Source organism: Lynx rufus, unplaced genomic scaffold (assembly GCF_022079265.1).
Source record: "Lynx rufus isolate CCGP_SWC_20201006 ecotype Redwood Valley unplaced genomic scaffold, mLynRuf1.p SCAF_18, whole genome shotgun sequence".
Classification (NCBI taxonomy): domain Eukaryota; kingdom Metazoa; phylum Chordata; class Mammalia; order Carnivora; family Felidae; genus Lynx; species Lynx rufus.
Window position 1 is genome coordinate 3,487,139 of NW_025814832.1, and position 25,000 is coordinate 3,512,138.

Genomic DNA, 25,000 nt, shown 5'->3' on the forward strand with positions numbered 1-25,000 from the left:
CTCCATTCTGATAGCGAGCCCATTCACTGAATTTTTCATTTCATTTTTTGTATTTTTCAGAACTAAAATTTCCATTTGGTTCCTCATATATTCTATTTCCTTTTTTTTCTTAAAAAAAAATAGAGAGAGAGAGAGAGAACATGCAAGCTAGGTAGAGGAGCAGAAAGAGAGGGAGAGAGATAGAAGCTTAAGCAGGCTCCACGCTCAGCATGGAGCTTGACGTATGGGTCAATTTCATGACCCTGGGATCATGACCTGGGCTGAAATCAAGAGTCAGATGCTTAACCAACTGAGGCACCTAGACAAACCTTCTATTTCTTTGCTGAGACTCTTTTTATCATTTGTTCTAAGTTTATTTATAATTTCTCATTACAATATATTTATTATGTCCTTATCAGGTAATTCCAACATCTGTGTCATGTTGATATTCACATCTGTTGATTATCTTTTTTTTCATTCAAGTTGAAATTCTTTGGGTTCTTGGTATAATTAATGATTTTTAAGTTGTAATCCTTGATATTTTAAGACGCTGAATCTTATTTAAAGCTTCTGTTTAAGCAGAACTCCTCTGACATTGTGCTGGTGGGGGTGGTGGGGAACTGCCTTGTTACTACCAGGTTGAAGTAAAGAAATTCAGACTCTCCCCTGGCCTCTGTTGATAGCCCAGGTGGTGGGTGGGGGTGCCTTGTTACTCTTCCACAGATGGCCCTCAGTGACACCATGACGGGGGCCTCATTACCACTGTGCTGTGTGGAGGTCCTGGCTCTCCACCTGGGCCTTCTTTGACACTACCCACCCATCCTGGCTTTATTACAGCCAGGTGAGGGTGGAGTCTAGGCTTCCTGCTCAGCCATTGCTGTAAGGGGTAGAAATGGGCCTTGTTTTTTGTTTGTTTGTTTGTTTGTTTGTTTGTTTGTTTGTTTTTGGTAGCATTTGGCTGGAGCGGTGCAATTACTGTCTAAAATTAGTGCACCTTCGTAGGCTGCCCCTTCCGGTGTCCTTTGGCTACAGAAGCATTTTCTTTTGGGGTTTTTCTGTCTGCACCCTTTGGCATCTCTGGATTGCCAGCTTCTCCATTATGGGATATATAATGCAACACCCACTATGGGATATATGAGGCAGAAAGAAAACCCAAGGAATTCACCACATGTCGTTTCTTGGGTACAGAGGTCCCTAACTGGTTTGCCTCCATCTCTCCACCCTTTCTGTGCTTAGTGGGAGGAATTGAAGAGAAATACATCTACTCCATTTTGTCCAGAATCGAAAAACTTCCATTTAATTTTTAATAGATTTTAATTATTTGCTAAAATTCATATTTTCTTTCTGCATTTATTCATTGCCATTATTTTTAAGTTTCTGATTGATAAATGAAAAATCTGTAACTCCTATGGAACTGTTTCTATTTTTTTCTCTTGATCTTTCATCTTTTGATAGTGTCTTTTGACAATAAAAATAACTTTCAATTGGATGCTATATATTCTAAATTAAAATTTGTAGTAATCATTTGAGGCCCCAGATGATATCTTCTTCCAGAGACAGTTTACTGCACTTCACACAGGCAGTTCAGGTAGTGGCACACCAGCTTACTCAAGTATGGGCTGGGACTTTTACCAAGTAGGATTCTGGGTTTGTAAAAATTGGTCCGTTTCTAATTTGCCCTTACTTCTAATGTGCCACCCAAGTGTCCTAACTGAAAGCCTGTTGACCAGTGCCCCCTTCCTTGATAAGTGCTGAATTCATATTTTCCCCCGACCCAGTGATACTGGCTACAGCTTCTGTTTGGGTTCTCTGCCTCTTGCCTGCCCTCTCTGCTACTACGTACCTGTAACTCTCAGTTAGTTATGACTCTCAGATTCAGTTATGAATCAACAAATCCCTCAAGGTGAGACTTGACTGTCATGTTCACCTCTAAATTCCCTTTGCTCTAGGATCTTGACCCCACAAGTCCTTGTTACCTTAGTAGTTCTTCACTCTTTCAAACAAGTGTTTTGTTTTGTTTTTAAATCCAGATTTTCTAATTGTTCCTGATGGGAAGGTCTTTTTGTTTCAAGCCAATTCATCTATAGCTGGAAGTAGAACTAAATTATCTTATTATTTCTAATTTACTTGTAGATTATTTTGTATTTTTCACATGCATAATCAAATCTGCGAGTGGTGACAAGTTTGCTTTTTCTTTGTCAATATCCATATCTGTCATTCGTATTTTCATGCTTCATGGCTGAGGTCTCTTCCATCAATCTACCAAAATCCAGGTACTTTAGATTTTTTTTATGGATTTATTTTGGTGATAGGGAGAGGTTGGAAGTTGCAGGACTCTTAAACATTCCTCTTTGCTTCTTTTCTTTCTCATCACTTCTTAAATTTTCCTTCACCAGAAGCTCTGTGTTTCAAAGCTGTCCCTTTAATTCATGCCTGCCCACTTTGAATTGTGCTCACTTTGAAGCCTCTTCTCTATAGTTTGTACTCTGATCTACTTGGACATGTTTTTAGACCATTCAGACTGAAGGTGGACTTGGTCTTTCTGGCAGTAGTTTGAGACTAACATTAGGCCCTTCTTTTCTTTCTTGCTGTTCATCTCCATCTGCCTTCTCTCCACAAAGCCTTGCACAGGTGTGGTGTTGGGACAGGCATATGGAAGTACGTGCCGAGATTTGATGATTTTTCTCATCTTATTCAGGTAGTTTGGCATTTCGAAATTCTCTGACTTCAGGTTGTGCTGAGAGTGTGGCTCTTGTGTAGGTTTCATTTTTCCTTCCTGTTTTTTGCATTACTTTGCAATGAAATATTGGAAGACAGGTAGCTTGGGCTTCACCAATGTCTTCAGCTACCTGGTCGTTCACCTTTATTCTTGAATGACTTGCTCAATATAGAATTCTATGTTGGAAGCTATTTAGTGTTTTACCCAGCACCTTCAAAGTATAATTTTACTGTACTCTGGTTTCCACTGTTGGGAGTGAGTCTCTAATATTTTAGTCTAACTGCTTATTTTTTGAAGTTAACTTTTCTCTCTGACCACTTCTCTTTGTCTTTGGTGCTTAGTGGCTTCACTGAGGTGCCTAGTTGTGGGTGCTTACCTTTTCATGCTTAGATTGAGTGCCTTAAATCTACAGATGTCATTTATCAATTTTGGAAAATTCTGCATCATTGTACCAAAATAGTTTATGTTCTATTATTTCTCCCCTTTTCTTCTAGAACGCTGATGATCAAACATGTATTAGTCTTATGTTCAGTCCACACTTTGGCCCTGTCTTTCATATTTTCTACCTTTTTGCCTCTGTGCTGCATGAGACAGTTTCTATGGATCTATTTTCAAGTTCATTGCTTCTCTGTGTCCAATCTGCCATTATAACTGTGCATTTTAACTTCTGTACTTTTACTTCTGGAAGTTTTATTATTTTATAGTTTCCTGTTATAGTCTCAGGCTTATCTTTTATTCTTTGAAAATAGTAAGTATATTTGTTTTACAGTGTTTTCAGATGTCAGCATCTGAAACCAGCATAGAACTTTTTCTGCTTTCTTACTGGAGGTGTCTTATTTCCCTACGTGCTTGGTTATCTTTGCCTGTGTTTGGTCATTGCCCTTGAAAAATCAAGAGGTCTCCTCCAAATCTAGGATGGAAATGCCTTCCTCTAGAGAAGAATTGAGTTTAACTCAGTTACCTAGAGGTAGTACCACATGGCGTGATGCCAGGACCACGCAGGCTGTGCCTGCCTGGCTAGATTCTAGACACCTTATTTGCTGTGATCAGTCCCTTTGTTCCATTCAAGTTCTGCTGAATACAAGACTATATATACAACCCTTCTCCTGTTGCCCTCTGGACATCCACATCTTCCAAGTAAAAACCCAGTAGTCAATTCTACATTATCTTTGCAACTCTTCTGTAAACCTAAAACTATTCTAAAATTATTTTCTAAAAAATCCACGACTTGTCCAATTCACCCATTACCATAATCAGCCCACTCTCCACCTATCCCATTCTCTATCTTTAGGATCAATTATTATGGGCACCTCACATCTTTCAAACTCTTGAAAAAAAAAGCCTGTTTGATCTTAAACAACCCTACTGGAATAATACCTAATAGACAATAATTATATACATTGGAATAACTTCAAAAACTCAAAAATAGTAGTGGTTCAGATCTAGCAATCTAGATCTTTCCCCATGACCCCTTTGCTTTTGGTCAATCTTGATGACAGTCACAGAATATAATCCATGTTATAACAATTTCTACTTAAGCTGCATTCTCTTTCTACATGTTCCATCTTAAATTTCTCCATTGGCTACTATTTTCCACCTACATTTTGATTGCAACACAACCTTTTCCTATTGCTTCTAACTGAATCCATAAATTGTCTTTGCTGACATGGAGGTAATCATCTCGATATACTCCCACTTCCAGTTACCACACTTTCAATCTTCTCACCCTTCTGTATTCAGTATTCAGTCTTGTCCAGCCTGGCCTCTAAACTTGAACAACTTTCTGCTCCTTGCTTGCCTTGTGTACATTTGTCTATGCAGTTAATAGGGAATAGGATTCCATCTGACTCCAGACAAAGTGCAAAAGAAATAACATGCTTGTTTTTAACATTCTACTGATGAATGTAGGTGGAAACTGTAATATTGAAGTTAAAATTGGGCTTTGTATGCTGATTTCATTGCTTTTAAGTGTGGGTAATAATTAATGATGCATGTATCTGAGGTTTGCAATAAACAGCGTACAATCAGTTGGTGTTCTAGCTGCAAGTGAGAATTAGAGGTGAAGGCCTAACACAATGGTATTTATTCATAACTGAGTGCTCATTTAGCACTGAGCATCATGCTTAATTGCTGAGGACAATTAGCTTCTAGAAACCTGAAAAATGAAACATCACTGATAGATTACCATTTATGGTAGAAACCAAAAGGTTCTTGATCAGTTATGAGAAAACTCCTGACAAAAATTCAGGAAAACATTTCAAACACTGAGGGGAAAAGAACCATTATCACTATTCAGATTTCCTGTAGCAGGTTAAGTAAGGCTCTTTTCACTGAATAGGCATAAATACAATCTAATTTCATTTAAAAACAAATCTGAAGCATTTGGCATAATTTTTAAAACTTTACTGCCATGCTATAGACAATCTATGGAACTACATAATGGAAAATTTCATAGCTCTTTTTTTTGTTTTGTTTTTTAGTATTCATGTGTAGGGAATTCTTCTAAGTTAAAATGACCACCTGTAAACAGATCTCTGTTCATATATTTGATAAAACACCTTTCTTTCAAAAGATCAGACAAATGAAGAAAAATGATGCTGGTTACCATGGGCATTCAATTCTGAGTTAAATATTACGTCAATACAATCCTATCAGGTATTACTCCTTAACAGGCAAAGATATTAAGACTTAGAGAATGTGGAGAAACTTGTACAATGCAAGGTCACGTAGGGAGCAAGTGGTAGAGCAAAGAATCAATCACAGATCGGTCCAGCTCCAAAGTCCACGTTCGAATCTCCACGTTATACTTCCCCTGCCACAGAGATTTTCTTTTTTAGAGGAACCAATCACTGTGGAAGTAAAGCATATTTTCATTTCTATTTCTCTGGTCTGGACTAGGAGTTCCTTGTCAGTAGAGCCCATATTTTTATACAACTTTGCTTTCCCTATTCCTATTAGACCAGCAGTATCAACAAATCATTGCTAAATTTAAAGGGGACAGTGAATTCATCACCACTGTGCCTAAGGTGGCAGGACACATTATAGAATGTGGCTTATTTGGAAAAAGGATAAAATTTTTAACAAACAAGTTTGAAATGCATACATAAGCTTTTCAGTGGCCAGCTTTGTGGTGTTTGTTGTGAAATGATTGGACATATAGCAATTTAGCTGAGCCACAAACAGAAAGGAGAACTGTGGCTACTATAAGATGGGATTATTTCGGAAACAGCTTTCTTTCAAGTCAATTTGTGAAGACAAAAACATTCTACAGGTAACACTCTGTATTCCTAGCCTGGTACTATTTTTTCCCCTTCACACAGGTAGAAAAACTAAATACATAGCTTTCAAATTGGGACAATAATTTTTTTTTGGTCTGTTGCCTTTGAAAAAAGATTATGAGACAAAACACAAAGAAAGACAAACATCATAAAATAACCTTTATACAGGATTAGTAGATCTGTTTACATATAAAAAACAGAAAGGACCTCATTACAATTAGATTTCACATAAATTACACAGATTGACTTTTTTTAAAACTACTATTCAACTTCATTTAAAGTCCCTTTTAAAAATTTCATTTTGAAGGCACAGTGCATGAGATAAACCAAGACTGAAGCACTTGAGATGAATGAGTGTTGGGCACCTCATATGAATAGCTATAGAATTGTTCTGGAGCCTGGGAATGTCACTCTGGAAAAACAAAGAGGCAAAAAGTTGATTTTTACTCTGAGCATAAAAAAAATACCATTATGTCATACCTCCAGAAAATCTGCAGCATGGCCAGCATAGAGTGTAGCTAGTGCACTCATGTTACACCATTTATAAAAGTCATAATCATACATATTTGCATAATTTATATCCAATTGCCTTAAGATGGTAGCCTATTTTCAATTTCATAATATGTTCTGTCTAATCAAAATCAACTAGGACAATATTCTGAAAATCAAATGGAATATTAATTAATCAATGCTAAAAATTGGATAAATGGGTGTTGGGAGATATTTCTTCATGAACTGTAAATCCAAGTTTAGTTGACATTAATCAAGGGCCCTAACCACCCCCAAAGAATCTGCTTTAGTTAAAGCAAATCAGAAACTCAAAGAGCTACCAAAAAGTTTCTAGATAGAAAATCACTGAACATCAACCACGGTCAAATTTTTTGTAGTAACAATAAAGTTGCTATTGTTAAAAACAATTCTATCAGAGAACCATAAGGCAGGGCACCATTACAGCATTCATAGCCAAGAAGCTTTTAATACAGCAGGGACAAAACCTAGCACAAGTGCATTTCTGGCAACAAGACGAGAAAACTATTTACTATTGAGAATAATGGATATAGGGGAGCAAGTCATGGTTACTGAGTAACCTGGTATTAGCTCAGAAACACAATAAGCTGAGGCATACGACTACCTTTTATTTATTTGTCAACTCATAATTAGTTTTAAGTTCAATATTCATTAATTCAGCAAATGCCGTCCAGGTGAAAGTTACCAAAGATTAACCAATCAATCATACTGGGCCGAATATACATTATGTTTCCTTTCTGGAGGATGACAAAGTCCCAAAGCAAATTCCCTCCAATGAAAATTGCAAGCATTCCTCAACTGGATGGAATCCCAAACACTATGCAAGTGTTCAGTGAAATACAGCAAAACCAAAAGGTCTCTCCTTCTGAAATTAACTTGAGTTCATCTTATGGAACTGCATTAACCGTACATTAACAAGTACATTTACACAGGCAGACACTTTGAACATTACCTACTCAATCACTTTGCCTTTATTAAGGAGCTGGGAGGGAAGAAGGCTTACAAACTGATCACCAGGACAAAAAACATGCCTTGTGAGGAAAGAAAGGCACAACTCTGATTTGGGCAAATTCCTTAATACTGCGATACTTACTTGCCTCCATGACTCCAGGGAAATGGAAAGTCTCTAGGAGAAACACTGAAGAAATGCATTCCCTATCCCCTATGGCTTCAATGCCTTAAGCAGTTAATGTGGTCTAAGATTAGATCCACAAATAAAAAACAAAGCAGGGCTGAGAACACAATCTTAGTAGTCATGATCCTATACATTCATGTTCATAGATAACACAGGCTGAGAAGGTCTTATTTTCCAGAGCAATGCATTATTTAGAAATTCATTAAAGATTCAAGATTTATAGCAGAATTTGGTTTTACTTTCAGGAAAAATTACTAAAAGAACTATTTGTATGTTCATTTCTAAAAAATTTTTATACATGCTTAAAAGGCATGGACTCCAGCCACTGTGATGTACAGTTAAAGATATGTTTAACTCAACAGAGAAATGAATTTAAAAGGCACCCTCTACTGAAGACCAATGCTAAAAAAGTAAAGGCTGTCATATCAACTTCGTTTCATTTCCACCTGCAATGTCCCAACCAGGGCCAGCCACTCATAGGCCCTTGTTGGTTTTCTGACTTTGCGCTCTTAAAAGTAAAGCTCAAAAGAGCAATGCCACCACATCATCCCCTTAAAGAAAATGTAAAGTATTATTAGAAGAAGTTAAATCACATATATTTCATGAAGCATTAGCTGTTCTGTGTATGCGGTCAGGTGAGAATGGGGTGGCAAGGGCTCAAAATTTAGAGTTGTTAATGATAGGACTAATACCAGAGTGGCTTAACCTTGAACCACCCAAATTTATTGCAGATACTAACAAATATCATGACCTCATTATTCCTGCTTAGCCAAATCTCTTTTTATAAAGCCACTTCGGGTGCATTCCTCACAAAACGTGGAATGACCTACATGGGTGGTAAACCACTCCAGAGGAAGGCTTTGGGATGACTGATACATTAATGGATATAGAATACAATTTGAAAAGATGAGAGCAAGTTTTTTGATCCCCTGATTTAGTACAAACTCAGCAGCAAGTTGGCCACTAAAAACATTCAAAGGTATTAAACCATTAGATCATTGGTAAGACTCATACTTAAAAAAAGCATCAATTCCATTGAATAGCATGATATGACAGACACAATAAAATGCAAATCTTTCAGGTCTTTGCAATAACCTGAGTGGCAGTGAAGATGATACTTTCTCACCACAGTGTTATAGCACACGGCAATACACAGTTTACATTTTCTTTTAATGGAGGGAGCCATATTTAAATGCTTTCAATTGAACTTTTAACAAAATTGGTTGATCAAAAAGAGACTGCCAAATGAAACATTAGGACAAAGAACCCAATCACTTGCAGAGACCTATATGAATAAGACTGGCCAAACTATTTCAGTAACAGTAGGATATCCGTAGGCTTGAACTGGAGCATGAACTGCAGTTATTTTGTGTTCAAATGTAGGTTAAGGACGTGCAAGTAGGTCTCTTCCACACTTCCAGATATTTTCAGTAGAATTCAGATCTTGTACATTGCCGGGTCATCTGAAAGCCATAAGTGTACAACACAGAAAAGGTTTCAAATTTAGGAAATATTAAAGAATTAGGCATTCCTAGAATAATCTAGTGCTTCACAGATAAAAAGCAGCAGCACCTGTGGGATTTTACCAAGTTAAAAGATATGCCGCACGAGTTTTAGCTTTTGGTAGATCTCCCTCTCAGTTCTATTCAAATGGACATTTAGATCTTTTACAACAAAGTCAACAAGTTCTCCCGTAAAATGGGGGTATTAGAACTTTGCCAAACCTTATAAGAGAGGTAGTGAAGTCCTGCTTAGAGCACTGCCCACCAGTTCTGATCTAACCTTGGAACAAGTAGAAAGCCAAATGCGGAAGCCCATGTATTCATTTCCTAATGTTATATATTTAAAAATCAATTCAGCCTCCATTAAACCTGAATAATAAGAGAAACTCCAGCTGCTTAATAACTAGAGAAAAGTACTTCTCAGTAGGTTGAGAAACCTTGAGTTTTTAAAGCTTTATGTCAGATTCTGACTGCTGTCCCTGCCTAAATGTTTCTGGATTCTTTTGGCCATTTAAAATAAAAAAGCTAAAGCCACTAGTAAACACCTGATGTGCAAAATATAAGATCCAAGTGGCTTTATGCAGTTATAACGTAAGCTCCAAACAGCTCATCTTAAATTAAAAAGAAAAACAAAGTGGCTGTCCCATCTCTGCTGCATAAATAGAAAGCAGATTTTTTTTTTTTTAAGGTAACAGTACTTAAAGGAGGGGAAGTTCAAAACCGCCAGCCAAATTCACAGAGAATACAAATTTAGCAAGTTAACTTCCCAAAGCTCTTTGAAGAAGCAAGAGAGTCTCTCTTCTGAATGCAGTGTCTCCCAAAAGGAACTGTAATTTTGCTGGGTACTTATGCTGGGAGATGTGCGAGGTCTGTTTCAATGTTTGCTAGAATATAAGGTTTCCTCTTCAGTGTCTGTTTCATCCTGGAACTCGTGGCTTAAGAGGGACTTCTTGGAGCCTGTTGACATCATGCGAATTTCATCTTCATACTCATCATGATGCTGCCTGAGCCGATGAAAGCCATCCTTATGTCTGTTAGACTTGATTGAGCAGATGCACCAAATAATGCAAGCTGTTAGGATCAACGCTGACATGGTGGCACCTATCAAACAAAATTGCCACTTGAGTGGTGTTCCACTTTAAGGATATGAATAAGCTGCTTACAGTGATGCTTTTCATAATATGCCCTTTACTTCTTTTATTTTTATTTCATGCACTCAAAAACAACCGTTTATTATTACACAGGCAGTACGTGTAGAAAAATACAGATAAACGGGGCGCCTGGGTGGCTCAGTCAGTTAAGCATCCGACTTCGGCTCAGGTCATGATCTCACAGTTTGTGGGTTTGAGCCCTGCATTGGGCTCTGAGCTGTCAGCACAGACCCCGGAGTCTCCTTTGGATTCTGTGACTCCCTCTCTCTCTCTGCCCCTCCCCCACTCACGCTCTGTCTCTCTCTGTCTCTCAAAAAGCAAAAACATTACAAAAATTTTTAAAAAAAGAAAAAAGAGAAAAAATACAGGTAAGTATAAATACCAAAACCCCAAGCCAAAACTCCACATCACGTCTCCATTAACCAGAGATGATTTTTAATATCGCTCAGGAATATTTTTCCACATCTTTCCATGTGCATGTGTGTGTAGGTGTGTGTGTGTGTGTGTGTGTGTGTGTGTGTGTATATACATATATATATGTATACATATATATGTATGTATATGTATATATGTGTGTGTGTGTGTGTATATATATATATATATATATATATATATATATATTAACCACAATGAAGCCAAACTATTGCTCTACAACTGGCTCTATATCAATCAGTGACTTCTGCTCCTTTCCAACAAATTTTATCTCATCCCAAACCCCCATTTATTTAAAATATTTGTACATAAGTTATCAAAATAAGAGTCTTAGTAACAGAAATAATAACAAAATCATAAAAAAAAATTAAGTTCATGACAGTAAATGGGTGGCAAAGCCAGATTTAAACCATTGCTGACTCAGAGCTCCCATGTCCGTCTAACCACTAAGTTATTCACACTTTATCTGGTTCAAGCTAATAACTGTTTACTTTAAATATTCCACACTAGTATCTATGATTTGACCATATTTCCAATATACCATTCTCTATTAACTAAGACTCTCTCTGCCACACACCCTGTAATAAAACTTGGTTATTTTGTGTCAAGTCCAAATTGCACTTAGAAATGAGCCAAGGTTTTCTGTATCAAAAGGATACAATACAGAGTATTTATTATTGTACTATACTTTTTTTTTTTTTTAACTTTTTAACCTTTCAGTAATTCAAGCTATGGCACATATTAATCCTGGAGAAAATAGGATCCACGATGTACTGTATTGTATTTTAGAGAGAGAGCACGAGTTGGGGAGAGGGGCAAAGTGAGAGACGGAGAAAATTTTAAGCAGGCTCCATACTCAGCACAGACCCTGATGCAGGGCTCGATCCCATGACCCCGGGATCATGATCTGAGCTGAAATCAAGAGTTGGATGCTCAACCAACTGAGCCACTCAGGTGCTCCTCTTCCTTCTATGATCTTGAAAAAGTAGAATACAAGTCAAAGTCCAAGGGACTTATGATCTTAATATAAAGCAAATCATTCATTCAGTCAATAACTCTTCATTAAGACCCACTATGTGCCAGCCATGGTTCTAGGTGCAGGAGATGTAGATAAACTCCCTGTTCTCTCTGAGGCTTTTATGTTTTAGTGGGAAAGATCAAATATAGACAAGTAAATGACTAAATATATAATATAATGTCAAATGGTGATAAGTCCTATAATAAAAAAAGTGGGGTAGAGAGAGTGACAGGGGTGCTGTCTTAGCTAGGGTGATCAGGGAAGGTGTCTCTCTGGAGGTGACATTTGCGTATAGACCTGAACACATGAAAGAGCAAGCCATGAGAACATATGGGAGAACAGTGTTCCAGAAAAATCCAAAAAAATGTTTAGATAAGGAGGTATTAGAAGAAAAGTGATTAGCTTCAGGTGATTGGGAGGCAATCCACTCTCAAGTTGAAATGTCAGAACCGGTTTTAACTTCAACTACTAAAAATTTAAATGTCTTTACCTGATACAGTTACCACAAGCTCCCTTGGCAAACCAAATATCCGGTTATCTGTGTCAAAGACTATTACCACAGAACTAGCTGCATCATGATGCACAAAGACCTAGAGGGATAAAGTGCAAGAATTACAAAAAAAGTTCCCTTAAGGTATATTGTATCCTTGGAATATTCCTAAGGCCTTTATACCAAACCAAGGAGATGAGTCATTGTCATCACAAGTATACAAAATGCTATAAAAATTTCCCTTGTGTTGCCAAAGCCTAGAAAGATAACAAGATATCATAAGCAAGCGTTGGTTATACGTTGTGTTTCTTTATTCCTCACAAGAGTTGCAAAGAAAAATAGAAGTACTATTAAGAATAAGAATTTACATGATACTACTTAGTTTGAGTTTCTCACCTGTGAATGTTGTTGCTGATACCCATCAGCGATGGCGTTGATATTATGGACGCCTGGGGCTAACAGTACATGGAAATAGCCCCCTTCTTTTGTGTGTACCTTTATTCCTTCATTGAGTACAATGACTGCTTTAGAAATTGGTTTTCCAGTCTTATCTTTAACAAAACCATGAACTCCCTTGTGGACCTGAAAAAATACTCAACATATAAATTTGTGTTTCCAGATATTTCCAGAGGCAACAGTCTGAGGCATGATAAAAAACAATAAACAAATGAACAAAGCAACAGCAAAAAAACCCCATAAACCTGGCTTGTTGGTCCTTCCCCAACTGCTTCCGACCTCATTTGCTACTCATAAACTGCTTCAGAGCATAAAGATGAAATATGTGAAAAAAGAACTTTGATAACAGTCAAAGCCTAAAGTGTCGGAACACAAATCTTCTGATATCTTGAATGATTTACTTTCCAGCACAGTATACTCGCTCACAGTAACTAATGCATGAGATTCAAATGAAAAAAATGTGCAACATCACACAGGGTTAAATTATCTAAATTACAGCAGATTCCAGATATGTGAAGTCACGGCACTGACCTAGGTGATATAAATTCAACAAAACTCTTTCCATACATATTTTTAAAATAAATAATAAAACTTTTAGTAAAAAATTAAGAACATGTTTTGATGAAGATTTTCATTGAACATATTCCTGGGAGCTTGCTTCTAGTTAAAAAGGGAAAGACTCACCTCCACCAACATGCTAAGAAGAGATTTTTTATTTTCTGCCCACAAGGAAGGGAGTTGTGCTGCACTGGGGAAGTAGCAGCAGCTCGTGTACACTGTGATTTCCGGACAGTGGCCATAGGTGACACTATAATCCTGGAATATAAAATTCAAAAACGAATGTAGAAAAATTAACACATAAAAGTAGGAGTGAGGCTTTGTAATGCAACAAATGAATAGAAAGAAAACCTGGGTGATGTAAGCAAAGAATCTGTAAAGCATTTTCTAGCAAATAAACTGCTCATCATTATAATCAGTCACAAACATGGCTGTTGCTAAGAGAGTCCTTGAGACTAGGGACTAGGTCTAATTCACTTTTGTATCTCCAGTGCTTGCCATGGTGCCTGGCAGGTAGAGGAGGTTGACTAGGGTTTGCTGAATACAACCCTATAAATAAGTGCATGCAGACAGCCAGCTTCCTTCTCAACTCTGGAACGTCAGCCGTTCTCAGAGCTCTGGAGGTAGAAGCACAAGCACTCACCCTCTGGTACCTTCCACTGCTGGTGACGGCAGCCACTGTTTACAGAATAGCAATTATCCAGCACAGGAACTGCTGGTGTGGACAGGCTCCCAAACCTAACTTACCACCTTTCCCCCCAAACCTGTTTTTTTTCCTTATTCAGTTAATGGTATGAACTCATGTCCTCACGCAGACATGAAATCTCTTGTCTTTGACTTCGGTTTCTTGCCATCATCCATAATTTGCCAAATCCTGTCAATTCCACCTCTGCAATATCTCTGAGACTTCATCCTGTGGCTCCATTCCCATCGTCACCACCCTAACCCAGACCCTCATTTTTGTTTGTCTAGGAAATTCTACACTAGTCTCCCCACGCCACTCTCTCCTTCCTCCAAACTATCTCAACCCACTACAGAGAGATTAATTGTTCCATAGCACAGTTCCAATCATGTTACTATATACCTGCTCAAAACCTTCAGTGGCTTCCCATTCCTTACTAAAACAAAGTGTTCAAAGCCCCAAACTCTCTTTCCATTCTTGTCTTCTGCTGCTCTCTGTTACGGCTCTTGTTCTAACTAAACTAGACTGCTTATTGACCTCTGCCCATATTGCTTTCTCTTTCTAGAATGTTCTGCTGCACCATCTCTGCATCCCAAATGCCATTTTCTCTAAGAGAAGACTACATCTCTGATTAGGTGTAATCTTTTCTGTCTTTAATTTCTTATGGCACATTGAGAGTTGCTCTCTTCTAGATCAAATCAATTAATTATGTAAAATAGTTATTTGTACAATGGGACAGGAAATACATTTCATTTATCACTAGTATAGCAAAGTACCTCATACATAGTAAGTTCTTAGTAAATAAAGGAGGGAAGGCAGGCAGATGAGAATGAAGTCAAATTTCTAGTTGCACATGTTAATGAAATGATGAACTAATCACCCATCTAACAACTCCTTACTAATCTGAAGTGGATGGACAACCAATTAAAATGCTATCAAAAAGAAATTAAAGAAGACCTAAGTAAATGGAAAGACATAACTGCATTCATGAATAGAAAGTCAATACTATTGAGATGTTAATATAACCCAAAGTGATCTACAGATTCAACACAACCCTTAACAAAATTCCAACAGCATTTTTTGATAAGAAAGAAGTAAAGAAGGAAAGAAGGAAAGAAGGAAGGAAGGAAAGAAAGAAAGAAAGAAAGAAAGAAAGAAAGAAAGAAAGGAAAAGCAAAGTCAATCTTCAATTCAATTCAAATGTAATTGCAAGGCACCTTGAATAGCCAAAAACAATCTTGAAAAAGGAAAAAGTTGGAGTACTCACACTTCTTAATTTCAAAACTTACTACAAAGCTACAGTGCTCAAAACAGTGATACTGGGGGAATAGACATAAAGACCAGTGAAACAGAATTCAGAGTCCAGAAATAAACACATACATCTATGGTCAACTGATTTTTGACAAGGGTGCCAAGACCATTCAAAGGGAAAGAACAATCTTTAAAACAAATGGTGCTTGGACAATTAGATTTCCACATGCAAAAAAATGAAGTTGAAATCCTACTTCCTATCATATACAAAAATCAACTTAAGATGTATCAATGACCTGGGGCACCTGGGGGGCTCAGTCAGTTAAGTTGGAGCCTGCTTTGGATTCTGTGTTTCCCTCTCTCTCTGCCCCTCCCCAACTCACGCTCTGTTCTCTCTCTCTCTGAAAAATAAACATTAAAAAATGTAAAAAAAAAAAAAATATATATATATATATATCAGTTGGTTAAGCATTCGACTTTGGCTCTGGTCATGATCTTGCAGTTTGTGGGTTCGAGCCCCAACGTGGGCTCTGTGCAGACAGCTCAGAGCCTAGAGCCTGCTTTGGAGCCTCTCTCTCTGCCCCTCCCCCACTCATGCTCTGTCTCTGTCTCTCAAAGGTAAATAGATGTTAAAAAATTTTAAATAATAAATAAAAACAAAACAAAATAAAATAGGCAATAGAGAAACAGACATTTCTCCAAAGAAGATGTATAAATGGTCAATAAGCATATGAAAAGATGCTCAACATCATTAGTGTTTGAGGAAATGCAAATCAAAACTACAATGAAGTTCCACTTCATACCTGCTAGGATGGCTATAATTAAAAAAAAAAAAAAAGAAAAATAATAAGTTTTGACAAGAATGTAGAGAAATTGGAACTCCTATACATTGTTGGTGGGAATGTACCAAATAGCTCAGTGGTCCCTTAAAAACTTAAACATAGAATTAGAACATGGGTAGCAATTCCACATCTAGATATATACCCCAAAGAATTGAAAATGAGGGCTCAAACTTACAGTTGTATGCTGTACAACTTGTTCATTATTCTATAGCCAAAAGGTAGAAACAACTCAAGTGTTAAACTGATAAACTGATAAACAAAATGTGGTATGTACACACAATAGAACATTATTCAGCCATAAAAAGCAATAGAGGACTGATACAGGCTAAGAAAATGGTTGAACCCTGAAACCGTTACGCTAAGTGAAAGAAGACAGGCACAAAGGACAAATATTGTATGATTGCACTTACAAGAAATATCTAGAATAGGCAAAAACATAGAGACAGAAAGTAGAGAGGCTACCAGGAGTTGGGGGGTTACCAGCGGAATCAGGAGTTATTGCTTAGCAGATGCAGAGTTTCTTTCTGGGGTGATAAAAAAGCTTTGGAAACAGATGGTTTAGAATGGTTATTAGTTTAATTATATTAAATGTAATTAATGTCACTGAACTGTACAATTAAAAATGATTCAAATGGTGGAAAAAAATGCTGCCAGAGGTTAAGTTGAGGGCTGTCTTATCAAGAAAGCCATGAAGCAGCTGCCATTCACTTTGCTTATATCAGAAAAGTCACCTATTCTGTCACTCAATGGCCAACAATTATACGCTACTTTCACTGTATTCTATAGAGCATACCTTCATGCTGCCCAGGTGACTGTGCCATTCTGCTCCACGCATTACGCCTCCTGGGATATTCTCATCTACAAAAGCATTGAGAGACAGAGGCTCAACAAGACCTTAAGGTAAGACACCCTCAGTCCCTGAAAGCACCAACAAGAACAAAGGGTATGGAAAATACTTACCTGATTTATTTGGGCAACTGGGCTGACCCATGTGCATGGATGGATGATTATTTGCATAAAGAGATGCCAAATGCTTCAGAGTCTCTTTGTTTTCCACTATAAAAAGAAAAATTCAGAAGTTGGAGAAATCCAAAAAATCTTACTCCAAGTTCAACTTCATGGATATAAAAGTCATCTTTCTCTCCTTCTAGTTAATCTTAAACCCCACTGAAGTGCATTGAGGAATTATTATAATTAATCACATAATTCTGTTGAGCCCAGGACAATCAGACTAAGATGATACACATCTTCCTTGTATTAGAAGGTACTAATGGTTAGTTTACACAACAGGACACCACACTAAAATACAAACTTGCTTGGTATGTTTTCTTACATTTAGGGCAATGAAGGCCTAATAACAATATTCCTTATAGGCTGCATTTAAACAACACAAACTATCTCCATATGCGATGGCCCCAAAGAGATTCAAGAAGCAATTGTTAAGCTCATCTAAGTGCAACCAAGTCACGGGGTGCCTGCATGGCTCAGTAGGTTAAGCATCTGACTTCAGCTCAGGTCATGATCTCACAGTTTGTAAGTTTGAGCCCCGTGTCAGGTTCTGTGCTGACAGCTCAGAGCCTGGAGCCTGCTTTGGATTCTGTCTCTGTCTCTGTCTCTCTCTCTCTCTCTGCCCCTCCCCCACCCACGCTCTGTCTCTCTCTCAAGAATAAATAAACATTAAAAAAAAATTTTTGTTTTAAATGCAAGCAAGTCAGTCAAGGTTTAAAGCAGGGAAGGGCGATTCTGTATTGCTAATTTTTTTTTATTAATTTGTTTTATTTTTTATTTTTTTAGATTTACATCCAAATTAGTTAGCATATAGTGCAACAATGATTTCAGGAGTAGATTCCTTAGTGCCCCTTACCCATTTAGCCCATCCCCCCTCCCATACTCCCTCCAGTAACCCTCTGTTTGTTCTCCACGTTTATGAGTCTCTTATGCTTTGTCCCCCTCCCCATTTTTATATTATTTTTGTTTCCCTTCCCTTATGTTCATCTGTTTTGTCTCTTAAAGTCCTCATATGAGTGAAGTCATATGATTTTTGTCTTTCTCTGACTAATTTCACTTAGCATAATACCCTCCAGTTCCATCCACATAGTTGCAAATGGTAAGATTTCATTCTTTTTGATTACCGAGTAATACTCCATTGTATGTATGTATGTATGTGTGTATATATATATATATATATACACACCACATCTTCTTTATCCATTCATCCATCAATGGACATTTGGGCTCTTTCCATACTTTGGCTATTGTTGATAGTGCTGCTATAAACATGGGGGTGCATGTGTCCCTTCGAAACAGCACACCTATATCCCGTGGATAAATGCCTACTAGTGCAATTGCTGGGTCATAGGGTAGTTCTATTTTTATTTTTTTGAGGAACCTCCATACTGTTTTCCAGAGTGGCTGCACCAGCTTGCATTCCCATGTATTGCTAATATTTGCTTAAACACAGTATGAGTTGAGGCAGGCATTGTGTTTTATTCACTTTTGTATTCCCAATGTCCATAGACATAATAATTATTCAATAAATGTTTGTGAACTAGATTGAAAAATGTGACAAGATGGCTGCACTGGATAAAGCTGGCCCATCATTAGATCTGACCTCTCTCCTCCAAGTAACTGAGCTGTTGATATAAGCACAATCTTCCCAAGTTGGTTGTTGCTCATGGAGTGTGCTCAAATGCTCACAATTTTTAAAAAAAATTTAGAAGGAACATTACCTAATTGGAATTTCCTATCTAAGCTTAGAAAATATATACATAAATTGATATTCTACGTACCTGTTTGTACTGGTTTGTCATACGGGTATGTGACCAGCACTGAACCACCATCTAATGCAACAGAAAGACTGAAGTCCTGTTTTTGAATCAAATTTTCAATGATTGCTTTAGTCTCAGGCTGGGAGGCATTATCTAAAAAAAATGCAAAAGTCAAATATGAAGTACCATTTCAAAATTTTAGTATGAATAGCTAAGAAAATATTCTCTAATGAGCACAATCAGAGGCTAACTTTAGAAATCTGTATATAAACACTGTATGACTCAATATTATCTCAATAGTGTGAAAGATATACTCTAGAAGGTAGATTACTTTGAGTTTTATATAATTCAGGATAGTGTGTAAAGGTTAATGACTCTAAGCAAGCTTAAGAAAATTCTTACTGGAAACAAAAAGGGATGAACATATCCTCTATTTTTTTTAATTTTATTTATTTATTTTTGAGAGAGAGAGAGAGAGAGAGAGAGAGAGAGAGGTGCAGAGAGAGGGGGGAGAGAGAATTCCAAGCAGGCTTTGCACTATCAGTGTGGAGCCTGACATGGGGCTTGATCTCACAAACTGTGAGATCATGAACTGAGCTGAGATCAAGAACCAACTAAACCACCCAGGCACCCCGAATGTGTCCTCTTAAAAAAAAATAATATTGAGGGGCTCCTGGGTGGCTCAGTTGGTTAAGCATCTGACTCCTGATCTCGGCTCAGGTCATGATCTCATAGTTCATGAATTCGAGCCCCACATGGGGCTCTGCGCTGATGGTATGGAGCCTACTTGGGATTCTGTCTCTCCTTCTCTCTGTCCTTCACTGATTGTGCTCTCTCTCTCCCTCAAAATAAATAAACTTAAAAAAAATAATTTTGAGAACATATAACCTATCTTTGAAAGAAAATAAGATTTTCAGAAATCAGGATGTTTTCTGTAGCACTGTTTGCAAGAGCAAAAAATTAGAAAGAAAGCAAATGTCCATTAGTAAGAAAATTGTTCATCAAACTAGAGTATTGGCATACAGTAACAGTGTACTAAGATGTCATTAATAAGAATGTTAGAGATCTGTAAGTACTGAAGTGGAAAGATACCAGTGATATACTCAATGAAAAAAGTTGAAGAACATAAGTATAGTTATGATTCTGTTTAAGTAAATAAGAAAGAGGCTCCTTTACATCAACATACACATTAATTGTGTGTACATGTGCACACACACACATGTGTGTATGTGTGTACGCACATACATGGGGGGATAGAGAGAGAAAAAATATATATCTGTATGACTAGTAATGGAACCCTTCCAATATTATTGATTGAATTTATAAGAAAACGCTTGAGTTAATTTGCAAATAATAAAGGAGAAAAATTTGACAAGTTTCTAGTTTGTCATTTATACCTTACCTGTACAACCTGGAAGGAAGTTCCCCATTATTCATCTACACAATCTACCCGTTTCCTGGCTAAAAGAAATCAAACTATGTGCAAAGCAGTTTAATGGCTCCCAAATTAGTCTTACTTGTGAAGTCTGTATCCAAGTCTTTGCCATGAGCATTTGTCTGTCCTCTTTTTGAAGTACAGTCTTTCTCTTGTGCCCTCTCTCGCCCATCTGGATTTAGAGATGGGACAATCACAATTCTAGTCCTGTCAACCAGCTAAAAGAGAAACAGAAACCAGTGAAGTTTATTAGCAATATGTGGAATCATAACTTCCCATGCCTCAGAGTCTTTATTGTTTTATTTTATTTTTTATTATTATTATTTTTATTTTAGAGAGAGTGCGCAAGCAGGGGAAAGGGGCAGACAGAGAGAGAGGCAGCAGAGAGAGAGAGAGAGAGAGAGAGAGAGAGAGAGAATCTCAAGAAGGCTCCAGGCTCAGTGCAGAGCCCAACGTGGGGCTCGATCCCAAGATCCTGGGATCATGACTTGAGCTGAAATCAAGAGTCAGATGCTCAACCGACTGAACCACCGAGGTGCCCCAAGTCTTTACTGTTTTACATAGACTTAAAAGGCAGGACTAGTATAAATAAAAATAAAATTCTCTCTTGCTTCAAATAAATTTAAAAAGAAATGAAAAACTACCTGCACAACTATTTCCAGACTTCCTAATGACTTACAAAGGGGTCAGAAACCACTACCTGCAGGCTAAATCCAGCCCGCTGCTTGCTATTGTAAATAAAGTTTTATTGGCACACAGCCATGCCCATTCATATGACTGTTTTTGTGCTGTAATTCAGAGTTGAATAGTTGCAACACAGAACAGCTGTCTCACCAAGCCTGAAATACATACTACATGTCCCTTTATAGAAAATGTTTGCCAAACACTGGCTAAAACCAATAATAATGCTTAAGACTGTATTTTCCAGGTTAAAAACTGGAATGCATATTGTAACAAATATCAATGTATGTCTGGAAACAAAGAGACAGAAGCGTTGAAATCAGCGTGACAAAAAAAATGAAGTAAAATATTTGCCTTACCCATAATAATTTCTCCTCCAAATGATCCATATGCATCAATACCTACATATGTGGCATGAACTAATTTCTGATATACTTCATCTTATCTTATATATTTCTGATAGTAATTCAGAATAAATAATCCCTGGTTTATTTATTCTGCTAAAACAGTCTAAAGATTGAAAATACTGGAGACCCTAAATTCATTAGTTCTTAACTTTCTCCACTGGGAGAGAGTTTTTTCTAAAGTGTACATGCTTGAGCTTTGCTACAGGTCTCAGGGTATGTGTGTATTTTCTTGAACTTGCCAGATAATTCTGGCCCTTATCTCAAAACAAATGGCAATCTAAAGTAACATTACGAGGGGCACCTGGGTGGCTCAGTTGGTTAAGTATCTGACTCTTGATTTCAGATCAGATCATGATCTTGAGGTTCATGAGATCAAGTCCTGCATTGGGCTCCGGGTTGGCAGCGTGGAGCCTGCTTGGGATTCCCTCTTCCCCCCCCTCTCTCTCTCTCTCAGCTGCTCCCCTGCTGGCACGCTCTCTCTCAAAATAAATTAAAAAAAATATTTAAAGTACAATTATTGGGGTGCCTGGGTGGCTCAGTCGGTTAAGCATCATGATCAGGTCATGATCTTGTGGTTCACAAGTCCAAGCCCCACGTGGGGCTCTGTGCTGACAGCTCAGAACCTGGAGCCTGCTTTGGATTCTGTGTTTCCCTCTCTCTCTGCCCCTTCCCTGCTCACACTCTGTCTCTCTCTCTCTCTCAAGAATAAATAAACATTAAAAAAATAATAAAGTATGATTACTAGTTCTAGTCTAATTGGGCCAGTGAGGCAAATTCTCACAAGCTAGAAGTTTTGAAATTGCTGGTAGGTATTTTACCTAGGTCATACAGTCTCTTACAACCATAATATCAGTAGGCAGCCATCTGGCCAAACATTGGAATAACCTAAAGAGCTTTTAAAGGAATACTAATATTTTTAGGGATGGGGCCCAGGCACCGGTATTTTTAAAAACTTCCCAGATGTTTCTAATGTGTAGGCAGGCTTGAGAAACACTATCCTAGATACTCTCTCATTTTTTAGTTTTTTTTTTTTATTTATTTATTTATTTATTTTTATATGAAGTTTATTGACAACTTGGTTTCCATACAACACCCAGTGCTCATCCCAAAAGGTGCCCTCCTCAATACCCATCACCCACCCGCCCCTCCCTCCCACCCCCCATCAACCCTCAGTTTGTTCTCAGTTTTTAACAGTCTCTTATGCTTTGGCTCTCTCCCACTCTAACGTCCTTTTTTTTTTTTTTTTTTTTCCTTCCCCTCCCCCATGGGTTCCTGTTAAGTTTCTCAGGATCCTAGAGCCTAAATGTCCATCAACTGATGAATGGATAAAGAAATTGTGGTTTATATACACAATGGAATACTACGTGGCAATGAGAAAAAATGAAATATGGCCTTTTGTAGCAACGTGGATGGAACTGGAGAGTGTGATGCTAAGTGAAATAAGCCATACAGAGAAAGACAGATACCATATGGTTTCACTCTTATGTGGATCCTGAGAAAATCTCCCATTTTTTAAGAACAGAACAAAACATGTCCTTGGAGTACTCTTTACAACTCACATTAAGAAATCAATACAATTTGCTTTGCTGAAAATGGTAAAATAATTAGTGGTCAAGTCTGATTTAAGTTCATCTCAATCCCGTAGGTACTTTCTGGTCCTAATCATGATCTCAGTTCTCCCCAAATTTCTTTTAGGGGAGGCAGTATCATGTAACAAAACAGCACAGACTTGAGAGTGAGACACGCTTGGGTTTAAACCCCAGTGTTACCACATACTAGCTGTGTGACCTCCTGTAAGTTATCAAATATCTCTGCCTCGATTTTCATATCTATACAATGGAGATAACAAATTGAGAATTAAATTATGATGTATGCAAAGTATTTGGTGTAAGTACCTGACACATAGGGGAGGGGCAGAAAGAGAGAGGGAGACACAGAATCCGAAGCAGGCTCCGTTTCTCTGAGCTGTCAGCACAGAGCCCGACGTGGGGCTCGAAGTCACGAACCACGAGATCATGACCTGAGCTAAAGTCAGACGCTTAACCGTCTGAGCCACCCAAATGCCCCACCTCATTTTCAATATAGTGTCCCAATTATAAGTCACTAGCAATGGAAGTCCCTCAAGTTAGAACGTACAGAATGGTAAGTAAAGATTGGAAGGGTAATTCGACTAGTAAATAAAGGAGTAAAAGATTGAATGCAAATCTTTAGTATTTTCTTTATCTATGCCTCTAATTATATACAAAGAAATACAGCAGAACGACACTGTTAACGGTGAGTATATACAAAGGTGGTCCATTTTCAAAGGGTAAAGTTTATAGTAATGCACTAAAAGTGCCTCTGTGTAAAATTTAACAGGAAATTTGAAAAATTTTTAATGGTGCCTTGATATCAAGGTATGATTGAGTTTTTTCCTTCTAATGCATGTCAAAACAGGCTATTCTCTTACTTGAGTAACAGCTGGGTTCTTTTTGTAGTTTAGGCAGAGAAATTCCGCCAGGGCCAAAAGCAGTTCAGTTCCGACTGGAGCATTTCCATGGATACCAGCAACAAAACGGATCTTTGGTTCTTCGGGTTCAGATATGTTGGGCTTATTAGAGATCTCAAGGGACCAGATGTGACGATATTCGGAACTCTGTCCCAAACTTTCAAAAATCAAAAACATCAAGTCAGCAAGTAATCAAGCATTATGTTAAAGCCAACATACAGATTTTTTAAAAAATGTTTCAGACATGAACACAAACATGAAAAGCCTTTCAAAAAAGAAAGAATGCATCATTGTGTCAGAAAATCTGAAGAAAATCACTTTTCCTTGACCAAAGAAAATCAAATACAAGTGAGATATTATCATATTTAGGGAAGAGTATGGTTTGGTGCAGCATTCCTCCATATTCAGTCATTTTCATACCATCTTCACAATATTTGCCCTTTCTTCTATAATCTATACTATTTACTTAATGTGTGGCTTTTAAATTAACTCGCTTGAAATTTTAATTGTGGAAAAATTTAAATATACGTAAATGTACAGAACCTTACTTTTTAAATGTAAATTAATTTATATAGATAAGATACTTTATACTTTACTATAAAGGCAATACCAGTATCGCAGCAAACATCCTAAAGCGCTCTGCTCTTGCCCACGAGCTCTGAGCTTAAGGCCTGGTTTCTTTTACACAAAGGGAGATTTACAAGAGTTACGTAGAAAAAAAAATTAGCATTAAGTTGAGAAGGATTAATAGAATAGAAATTATTGGTTTCCCATGTTTCTAATCAGTGATACTTAGTACCTGTTGGTGGACAACCTAAAACTGTCTTGTGTCCCATCACTGGCAGGTGTTGCATATTTGGGGGAAAATATTTAACTAAAAAGTGCATCTTGATTTGTAAGGTTGAAAAAGCTTAAATAGATGAAGTAATGGATAGCAAAAATAATGTCCAATTTTATCTTTTAAAATAAGAAGGTCTATAAGCTCTATACAGCACTAAGATGGACAATATTAAAACCTGAACTGGACAGAAATATTCAAGAACCAGTTGAGGAAGAGAAGAAAGTGGTATTGCCAAAGTACTGGCAAAAACAAAGTAAAAATACAGAAGGCTAGATAATGTTCATAAGGCATGTAGTAGAGGGCCATCAGCTCCGGGCAACTTGTAGAGTAAAACCCTCAATAAGCAGACAACAGGAATC

The 25,000-nt window shown here is 37.5% G+C and overlaps 1 protein-coding gene across 2 annotated transcripts in view; it reads right to left on the reverse strand.

Annotated features, from left to right (window-relative positions):
• Positions 1–6,122: 6,122 nt before the first annotated feature.
• CPD (carboxypeptidase D) overlaps positions 6,123–25,000 on the reverse strand; it is an 81,167-nt gene continuing 62,289 nt past the window's right edge. Inside the window, exons 13-22 of one of the 2 annotated variants that reach the window (XR_006962274.1) lie at positions 23,762–23,957; positions 20,307–20,442; positions 18,811–18,942; positions 16,982–17,077; positions 16,815–16,879; positions 13,373–13,504; positions 12,629–12,814; positions 12,233–12,332; positions 7,598–10,242; positions 6,123–6,388 (exon numbers count right to left, since the gene is read on the reverse strand). Coding sequence is in view for 1 of the 2 variants with exons in the window: in XM_047080678.1 (XP_046936634.1) it covers positions 10,016–10,242; positions 12,233–12,332; positions 12,629–12,814; positions 13,373–13,504; positions 16,815–16,879; positions 16,982–17,077; positions 18,811–18,942; positions 20,307–20,442; positions 23,762–23,957 (1,270 nt within the window). In the remaining variant the exon portion in view is untranslated. Of the gene's footprint in view, positions 10,243–12,232; positions 12,333–12,628; positions 12,815–13,372; positions 13,505–16,814; positions 16,880–16,981; positions 17,078–18,810; positions 18,943–20,306; positions 20,443–23,761; positions 23,958–25,000 lie in introns of both variants that reach the window. The other variant, XM_047080678.1, reaches the window with a different exon arrangement.